The 10,000-nt window shown below is 44.4% G+C and overlaps 2 protein-coding genes across 2 annotated transcripts; one reads left to right on the top strand and one right to left on the bottom strand.

Annotated features, from left to right (window-relative positions):
- Positions 1-7,697: 7,697 nt before the first annotated feature.
- Positions 7,698-8,423, bottom strand: LOC138860266 (proline-rich protein 36-like). The gene has a single exon (XM_070117464.1). It carries the CDS (start codon positions 8,421-8,423, stop codon positions 7,698-7,700), a length of 726 nt encoding a protein of 241 aa, XP_069973565.1.
- A 14-nt stretch (positions 8,424-8,437) lies between these two features.
- LOC138860265 (octapeptide-repeat protein T2-like) lies at positions 8,438-9,433 on the top strand. Its single transcript, XM_070117463.1, has one exon. The coding sequence runs from the start codon at positions 8,438-8,440 to the stop codon at positions 9,431-9,433; it is 996 nt and encodes a 331-aa protein (XP_069973564.1).
- Positions 9,434-10,000: the final 567 nt, after the last annotated feature.

The raw sequence follows: 10,000 nt of genomic DNA, 5'->3' as shown, positions 1-10,000 counted from the left end.
CCCCCATTTCTGCGTGCTTCTTATATCTCTCTATTGCTATCTCTTTCTTTCTCAACCCACCGTCTTCTCTCTCCTTCACTCCCCCCTTCCTCTCTTTTTCTCCCCCTTTCTTTTTGTCTTCGCATTTCCCCTTCTGTTCTCCTTCTCCTTCTCTTTTTGTCTCCCTCTTTCTTTCTCCTTCCATCCCTCCCTTTTGCAATCCCTCTTCTCTCCTCTTCCCTCTTTCCTCCCCCTTTCTCTTTTCCCTATCCCTCATTTTCATACTCCTTCCCCTTCTTTTCTTTTTCTTCACCCCTCTTCTTTTCCCTTCTCCCCTTTCATCCTCCTCTCTTTTCTCTCTCCCTCATTTTCGCGTCCCTTCTCTCTGTACCCCCTTTTCATCCCTCTTCTCTCCCCTTCCTCCATTTCTCTTTCCTCTTTTCCTCATATCCATACTCCTCTCTCTCCCTTTTTCCATTCCTCCCTCCCTTCCTTTTTATGCGTCCCTCTTCTCTCCCTCATTTTCATACTCCTCTCCCTTTCTCTTTTTCTCCCTCCCTTCCTCTTTATTCTTCCCTCATCTCTCCCCCTTCCCACCTCCCCCCCCCTCTCTCCCTAATTTCCCCCCTCTTCTCCCTCCCTCCCTTATTTTCCCCTCTTCTTCCTCTCTCCCTTTCTTTCCCCCCGATCCACCCTGAGAAACGACACCCTTGAAGAGGCAAGGTCACGTTACGTACCTTAAATCCTCAGGGTACTAAACGGGACGCCACGGAAGGGGTTGTCTTGCGGGGGAAAGAGGCTGGGGACGAGGCTGGGGAAGGGCTTGGTTGTGCGGGCAAGAGGAAGAGGGGACGAGGAAAAGGGAAAGAGGGGACGAGGAAAAGGGAGAAAGAGGAAGAGGGGACGAGGAAAAGGGAGAAAGAGGAAATGGGAACGAGATACATAGCAGAGTACTTGTCATCTCGATCTATTATAGAACGTTTTCTGTTATTTAAGCCTTTTTTATAATTTAAAGAAAAAAAAATCGTTCTGTGTTTACTGTTTTTGTAAGGATTAATGACGAAATACTACCCTAGATATATCTGAGAATAAAGACGGAGATGGTACTTCTATTGTTGGAGTTATGATACCCAGAGGAAAATCTCTTCAAACACACACGCACACACACACACACATACACATACATACACACACACACACAAACACAGACAAATATACATACATATGTATTTACATCCTCAGCGTGCAAAACGAAGCGACTTGAAAGAGCAGCAGCAATTACTGAGTATAGAACGGGAAGGCTTATTTTACCTATCTTTGGCTTTATCCTCGAAGTAACAAAGATTACAAAAAAATATAAAGAAAGAAAAAGAAGAAATGGAGAAGAAGAAGAAATGGAGAAGAAGAAGAAGATGAAGAAGAAGAAGAAGAAGAAGAAGAGGAAGGGGAAGAAGAAGAAGAAGAAGAGGAAGGGGAAGAAGAAGAAGAAGAAGAAGGGGAAGAACAAGAAGAAAGAAGGGAAGGAAGACGAAGAATAAGAAGAAGAAGAAGAAGAAGAAGAAGAAGAAGAAGAAGAAGAAGAAGAAGAAGAAGGGAAAGAAGAAGAAGAAGAAAAAGAAAAAAAGAAGAGGAAGGGAAAAAATGAGGCTGGGTCTGTGTGCGCGAAGCTAAAGGGCGAAATTTCTCTGTGCGTGCGTGGCAGCGTCGCCGGCGTTGGCGGTGGCGAGCTGAGCTGAAGTGACCCGCACGCCGCCTGCTTCGCCCAAGCACTCGAAGATACAGTGTCGCAGAGAGCGTGTGGTGTTGCCCATGCATGGAGAAGTCCGCCTCCAGCGATGCAAGAAACCAATCTTTGGTATCTTGTGTAAAAATGCATGTATAATTAATCTGTTCGCGATAAAAGTACATTTTGATTCGTTAATACGTTTTAATGCAACCTTTTCCTCTTATGTTATTTATCAATTACCACTTTCTAGAATACGAGGTAATTTAGATCTGTACATATCGTTTTATGTTATTAACATAAAGTACAATTAATAGTAGCCATCTGATTTGAATGTATGGTTCTACTTATATTTTCTAGGTGTGGAGATAAAGAATAAATACTTGTAAACTGCACTGGTGTTACTGATGAAGTTTTAGCATGAGTATATTCGCATTAGGCCGACCGGATGCCCTTCCTGACGTCAACCTTCCTAACGCGGTCGAGATCGGAGACGGAAACGTTCGATCTTTGCAACTTATTCTCAAAGGCAAAATAAAGGCAAAAACGCAGCATGATAACAACCAAATATCAGTTGTTAAAAGCTAAATTTTTCAAGGCCATATCTAATGAAGACGAGAGGAATGGGTGCAAGGAGGAGAGGGAGGGAAGAGGGATAAAGGTGGGAAAAGGAGAGGAAGGGAGAGAAGAGAGAGAGGGAGATGATAGGGAGTGAAAGGGGAGAGAAGGAAAACCGGAAAGGGAGTGAGGGAAATAAATGGGAAGAGGTAATGGGAAGGTGGAGGAAAATGGAAAGGAGGGAAAAAAGGAGTAAGGAGGAACAAGGAGGAACAAGAAGGGGAGTAGCAGAGGAGAGAAGGAAAAAGGGTAAGGAGAGGCTAGGAAGAAGGGGTAAGAAGAGTGAAAGGGGAAAAGAAGAGGGAGAGGATGCAAAGAGAGAGACGGAAAGGTGTAAGATAAAGGGTAAGAAGGGGGTGAGTGGGAGGGGAGAAGAGGGGAGGCAGAGCGAAAAGAGAGAGGGAGGGGGAGGGGGGAGGGGTGGTTCAGGGCGATGGGCGAGTGACCAGCATACCTCCAATCAAGAGAAAATCTCAGCAATCGCTCTCAATTCCCTGATTATTATTCTTGACATTCTTCGCTCAAGTATCCAACAGGAATCACTTCATTTAGCACGGATGTGCAAGTGATTTCGACAAAGTGGATCGCGAATGAAGGCGAAGTCAGAGCCGCAAGACGTATCGGACGCAACGGCGACGAGCCAATCATGCAGCTGCGACTGTGACGTCACGCGTGTAGGTTCCCTTCGGTGTCACGTGACTTGTCTCGTCTGTCTCGACAAATCTTATTCGAGGTGACAGTTCTTAGGGTAGTAGCTGTGTTCATACGTCCACGAACACACACACACACACACACGCACGCACACACAACTATCACAACCACAGGCATATATAGATACACGTACAGGCGGACAGTTTCTCCCTCTATCTATCCATCTACCTATCTCTCACGCTCCCTCTCTTTCCTCTCTCTCTCTCTCTCTCCCTCCCCCCCTAATCCCCTCTCTCTGTCTGTTTCTCTCTCTCTCTCTCTCTCTCTCTCTCTCTCTCTCTCTCTCTCTCTCTCTCTCTCTCTCTCTCTCTCTCTCTCTCTCTCTCTCTCTCTCTCTCTCTCTTTCTCTCTCTCCCTCTCCCTCTCCCGCCCCCCTCTCTTTTTCACGCATACAAATGATCTAACACGAAACGCTTAATGCCAAGTACTCAGTCATTTAAACACTTAGACCTTAAATACTTCATGCTTACATGGTACTTAGATGAATAAGCAAAAGCCTGAATACAGCATCAGTTACTTTACTCCTGAGCGACTACTTAAGGGATTACAAAAATGCTAAATCAGTACTTGACTTTTAACACTTAAATGCATGTGTAGTTTCTTTTTTCTCTGTACTCTGATGTTTCTTCCTTTTCTCTTTTTCTTTCTGCCGATCTCTCTGTCTGTCTATCTGTCTGTTTGTCTGTCTGTCTCCTAGACATCGTATATAAATGGTGCAAAGAATGGAGACGATATCAGTTGCAGCAAAACACAAATTTCGCGTGGTCGCAGAAGTACCAAACCCAGGCGCTATTTCATCTTTAAATACGTGACGCAAACTCGCATGCAAAGGTCTCTTACGGTTCCTCATACAAGTATCTCGGAGTGTTAATGACCATTTAAACTACACTATTCTGGCAGACGATCTCGCTGTAAGAGCATCAGCAGCCCTTGCAATCCTCTTATTAGATAAATAATGGGATGGGATATTAAACTCAAAAAACTGTGCGATGCATGTATTGCAAAAATCTGCAATTACAGTTCGGGCGTTTGGGGGCTTGGTCTTTACCCAAAACTTGATGCTGTACACAATCGTGCCCTGAGGACATGCTTTGCCGTCCACAAATATTGCCCTGTTTCAGCCTTGCAAGGAGGAATGGGGTTGTTCCACCAAATATACGAAGAAAGACAGAAATGATAAGGTTCTGGAATGAACTGATTAACTAGGATGGGGAAAGACTCGCATAGAATTTTTAAAATCGAAAATGGAAAAAATTGTGCTCTGATATATCATCCATATTTAGACAGACTCAACAATTAGAAATGTTTACAAATAAAACGATAATCAGGTGAATTAATAAGGATTAAAGAGACAATTTCTCGCAATTTCTCAAAAGAACATAAAAATTCTTCAAGCACGCCTATAAAGCCGAACCATATGCACTTACTTACCTTTCAAGAAATTCCAGGTCTGTATATGCAACTGTAATTTATATTTTACAATGGTGTAGAAAGCTTAAATCAAATCTTACTTATAATTACTATTATTATATCATATAATGACTATATTTTCATGATTAACTGTGATTTATCAATGTCTTTGATTGCAAATATGATATTTTGATGTCCCTTAGATATGTAAATATTAAATACAAATATTTTAAAGTATTCTAATTGTAATTATATAAGAATGCCTGGGTAAACCCTAAAGGAAATTATGTACGACTGAGCAATGTACTGTATCGTGAAACTTATATATGTGAAGGAATTGCATTGAATTTTCTATCTTTCTGTCTGCTTATCTCTCTATCTCTCTCGCTGTCTGTCTGTCTATTTTTCTATCTGTTTGTTTATCTGTCTGTCAGTGTCACCTCTCTCTCTGTCTCTCTTTCTCTGTCTCTCTGTCTCTGTCTCTGTCTCTCTGTCTCTCTCTCTCTGTCTCTGTCTCTCTGTCTCTCTGTCTCTGTCTCTCTCTCTCCGTCCTCTTCAATCCTCGCCTCCATCTCTTTATCCGCGTCCTGCTGAATTTAAATCACTGCATTTCCCCCTCTTCCCCTCTCTCTCTCTCGCTCCCTTTTATTTACCTTAATTATGCAGCTTCAATTTTCTTGACAGCGGAAACGCCAGATGGAATTTCTGCTGATAGGATATATCTGTATTTATATTTATATCTACGTCTATCTGTCTATTTATCTATCAATTTATTTATGTACTTGTATTAATAGCTAAATAAATAAACACACAGACACAGACACACACACACACATATGTATATATATATATATATATATATATATATATATATATATATATATATATATATATATATATATATATATATATATATATATATATATATATATATATATATATAAATGTGTGCGTGTGTGTGCATGTGTGTATGTGTGCGTGCGTGCATGTGTGTGTGTGTGTGTGTGTGTGTGAGTCTCAACTGAGAAAACATCTCGAATATAGTATTACTTCCCAAGGTCATTTATAATAACACATAATCATGATCAGCGCTGAATTTATGGCTAGTTACACACGCTCTGAAATTATATTTGATCACAACTCAGATTTTCTTATTCAAACATACATTTTTTTCTTTTTCTTTTTTCTTTTCTTTTTAAATCAGCCTACACGGGTTTAATTCCATCTTCCTTCATATCAGTTCACTAACTTCCAGAACTTCCTAACGAAGTCTATAACCGCTTCCAGTCTTTCCATTTCCCACAGAGTGACAGCTTCTTGGCCTCAAACTTCGCTGACTCTGCCGGGAATCTGGAACTTGTATAATGAATTAGGTCGGCCTGGGTATTATTAAATAAAAACACATAAAGGAAGAATATAATGTTTAATTTGTAGGTTAGGAGTGTTGGGGAATGGGGGAAGGGGTTGGGAAGGGAGGGGGGTGGAGGAAGGAGGGGGAGAGTTAGAGAAAGGGTTAAAGAGAGGAGGGGAGGAGGAGGAAGAAGGGGAGAGGGGAGAGAGGTAGGGAAGGGGAAAAGAGAGAGGGGGTTGAGGAGGAGGAAGAAGGAGAGAGGTAGGGAAGGGGAACAGAGAGGGAGGTCAGGAGGAAAAAGGAGAGAGGGAGGGAGGTAGGGAAGAGGAAAAGAGAGGAGGGGGTTGAGGAGGAGGAAGAAGGAGAGAGGGAAGAGTTAGGAGAGGGGAAAAGAGGAGGGAGAAGGAGGAGGAGGAGATGGAAAGACGAGATAACAGAGAGTTAAGGGAGAGAGAGGTATACAGCGGACGTACGGAGAGCTGGAGCAGACGGGACCAAGGTCAGTCTAAGTAAGGTCTCATCACCTGAGGATTCTGCGCAGGTTTGGGTGACTAGGCTTATGACGTCACATGGGTTTTGGGCCGAGGACGGCGGAGGGGGAGGGGGGGGGATGGTAGGATGGGGTGGGGAAAAGATGGTAAATACTGACTTAGACGCTGTCTTATGCAGACGATTTGTGAATTAAACATTTAGGAACACACACACTCACAAACACTTAAACACACACACATTCATATATAAATAGATAAACGAATGAATATATATATATATATATATATATATATATATATATATATATATATATATATATATATATATATATATATATATATATATATATATATATATATATAAACACATACACACACACACGCATTCATATATATATATATATATATATATATATATATATATATATATATATATATATATATATATATATATATATATATATATATATATATATATATATATATATATATATATATATATACAGACCATAGATAGGAGAAGGGTCGAAGAGATTATTCCGTAAAGAAGTGCCCCTGTAAAGGGTATACTGTAATAATATTGATGTTGATGTTAATAATGCTGATGATAAGGATGATAGTGATAACGATAACAATGATAATACTAAGAATGCTGATGGAAAGGATGTTAATAATTATTAAGATAATAATGATGGTGATAATTATAGTAATCACAATAATAATGATAATGATGCTAATGGTAATAACAGTAATGATATTGATAATAATGCCAATAATAATGATCATAATAATAACAGTAATAATAACAATAATAGTAATGATAAGCATGACGATAAGAAATAACTGAAATCATACATTATAATAATAACAGTAATGATAATAATAATGATAATTATAATGATGAGTAGTAGTAATGATAATAATGATTATATTAATATTAATAATAATAACAACAACAGTAACAATAATGATAATAAGGATGATGATAAAAAATATATGAATAATAGTACCTGATAATGACGATGATAAAAATAATAATAACAATAACAATGCTAATGATAATGATAATAGTAATAATAGTGATAATAGTTAATGATAAGATACTGACACTGAGGACAATAACAATAGATACAACAATACCTGTGTTGACAGTGAATGTAATAAAGATGATAATCGCCCCCAAATCAATAACAATTGCAACATAATCAGCAATAAAAAAGAAGAAAAATACGACCTAGACAACTCAATCACTGTCAATGTGAGGAGCCATTGAAAAAATATTTCTTGACAGCGATATTGATGAACTTGTCGACGGGGTGACGTCATCATCAATTCACATACATCACCCGTCTTCGGAGTGACTTCAGTGCCTCGCTGTCCTCGATAATGCCCTTCCTTAGAGTAGGTCATGAGGTTACGTGACAATTCTTTCGGGAGGCACGCGGACAAGGGGGCAGGAGGGCAAGAGGGCAAGGGGGCAGAAGGGCAGGGGGACAAGGGGGCAGGAGGGCAAGAGGGCAATGGGGCAGGAGGGCAGGGGGACAAGGGGACAAGGAGGGCTAGGGGGCAGGAGGGCAAGGGGCCAGGAGGGCAAGGGGGCAGGAGGGCATGGGGGGAGGAGGGCATGGGGGCAGGAGGGCAAGGGAGAGGTGGCAGGGGCCAAGGGGGTAGGGGCCGGGCAGGGGCAAGGGGGCATGAGGACAAGGGCAAGGGAAAGAGGGCATGGGGGCAAGGGAGCAAGAGAGTAGGGGGCAGGGGAGCAGGAGGCCAAAGGGGCATGAGGGCAAGGGGGCATGAGGGCAAGGGGGCATGAGGGCAAGGGGGCATGAGGGCAAGGGGGCATGAGGGGCACAGGGGGCATGAGGGCTAGGGGCATGAGGGCAAGGGGCCAGGAGGGCAAGGGGCAGGGAGGGCATGAGGGCAGGAGGGGCATGGGGGCAGGAGGGCAAGGGAGGAGGTGGCATGAGGGCCAAGGGGCATGAGGGCAAGGGCAGGGGGCAAGGGGAGCATGAGGACAAGGGCAGGAGGGAAAGAGGGCAGGGGCAAGGGGGCAAGAGAGTAGGGGCAGGAGGAGCAAGGGAGCAGGAGGACAAAGGGGCATGAGGGCAAGGGGCATGAGGGCATGAGGGCAAGGGGGCATGAGGGCAAGGGGGCATGAGGGCAAGGGGCAGGAGGACAAGGGGGCATGAGGGCAAGGGCATGAGGGAAAGAGGGCAGGGGGAAGGCGGCAGGAGGGCAAGGGGGCAGGAGGGCAAGGGGGCAGGAGGGCAGGGCAAGGGAAGAGGGCAGGGCAAGGAGGGAAAGCAAGGGAGCAGGAGGGCAAGGGAGCAGAAGGGCAAGGGGCAAGGGGCAGGAGGGCAGGAAAGGGCAAGGGAAAGAGGGCAGAGAGGCAAGGCGGCAGGAAAACAAGGGAGCAGGAGGGCAAAGGGGCAGGAGGGACAAGGGAGCAGGAGGGCAAGGGCAAGGGAAAGAGGGGCTGGGAGGAAAGAGGGCAAGGAAAGAAGGGCAGGAGGGCAAAGGCGGCAGGGAAAGGACAAGGGAGCAGGAGGGCAGGGGGACAAGGGAGCAGGAGGGCAAGGGGGCAGGAGGACAAGGGGGCAGGAGTGGCAAGGGCAAGGGAAAGAGGGCAGGAGGCAAGGCGGCAGGAAAACAAGGGAGCAGGAGGGCAAACGAGGCAGGGGGCATGAGAGCAGGGGGCAGGAGGGCAAGGGCAAGAAGAGGGCTGGGAGGCAAGGCGGCAGGAAAGCAAGGGAGCAGGAGGGCAAAGGGGCAGGGGGACAAGGGAGCAGGAGGGCAAGGGGGCAGGAGGGCAAGGGAGCAGGAGGGCAAGGGGGCAGGAGGGCAAAGGGGCAGGAGGGCAAGGGCAAGGGAAAGAGGGCAGGGAGGCAAGGCGGCAGGAAAACAAGGGAGCAGGAGGGCAAAGGGGCAGGGGGCAGGAGGGCAAGGGGGCAGGGCAAGGGAAAAAGGGCAGGGAGGCAAGGCGGGGGGAAAGCAAGGGAGCAGGAGGGCCAAGGGGCAGGGGGACAAGGGAGCAGGAGGGCAGGGGGGACAAGGGGGCTTGAGGGCAAGGAGGCAGGAGGGCAAGGGGGCAGGAGGACAAGGGAGCAGGGGAGGAAGAGGGCAGGAGTAGAGGTCAGGGGCAAGGAGTAAGGAGGGTAGAACGTGAGGGGAGCTGTGATTTTACAATGGGTGAGGGGCGGTGGTAATATTAGAAATCCAAATAATGATGATTGCGATACTAATGGTAATGGCGGTGATGGTAGTGACGTGAGAGAGAGAGAGAGAGAGGGAGAGGGAGAGGGAGAGAAAGAGAGAGAGATTGTATTGATCATGCTTAAATCATTATAATGGCAAAGATAATAATAAAATGATAATTACTATAAGAACAGCAATGAAGGAACTATAAAACAAATGGATCTACTTCTGAATATTTCATCTCAACTTTCGAGAAGATAAAGTACACGTTGAAATAATAAAATCACAAGAGATAAAGAAAGGAGATGAAAGAAGAGAATTTATAATGAAAAGGCACAATTAAATGTTCCGGGTCACGCTTACGCTAACTTGACACACAGGCCACACACCCCTGTCCCCTTTTCCTTACGTCAAAGCAGTTGTAGAAAAATAGGAATGAGAATGAATATCTTTACAATACAAGAGACAGATTTTGACCGGTTTCGAATATATCTTCGTCAGAAATACATGTATTCGAAACCG

The sequence above is a fragment of the Penaeus vannamei genome, chromosome 40, assembly GCF_042767895.1.
Source record: "Penaeus vannamei isolate JL-2024 chromosome 40, ASM4276789v1, whole genome shotgun sequence".
NCBI lineage: Eukaryota > Metazoa > Arthropoda > Malacostraca > Decapoda > Penaeidae > Penaeus > Penaeus vannamei.
Note: the sequence above shows the minus strand (reverse complement) of the source record. Positions and strands in the feature narration are given on the sequence as shown.

Bases quoted from the DNA above. Each gene is read 5' to 3' on its own strand.
- LOC138860265 (XM_070117463.1), top strand. From the start codon at position 8,438: ATGAGGGCAAGGGGCAGGAGGACAAGGGGGCATGAGGGCAAGGGCATG.
- LOC138860266 (XM_070117464.1), bottom strand. From the start codon at position 8,423: ATGCCCCCTTGCCCTCATGCCCTCATGCCCCTTGCCCTCATGCCCCTT.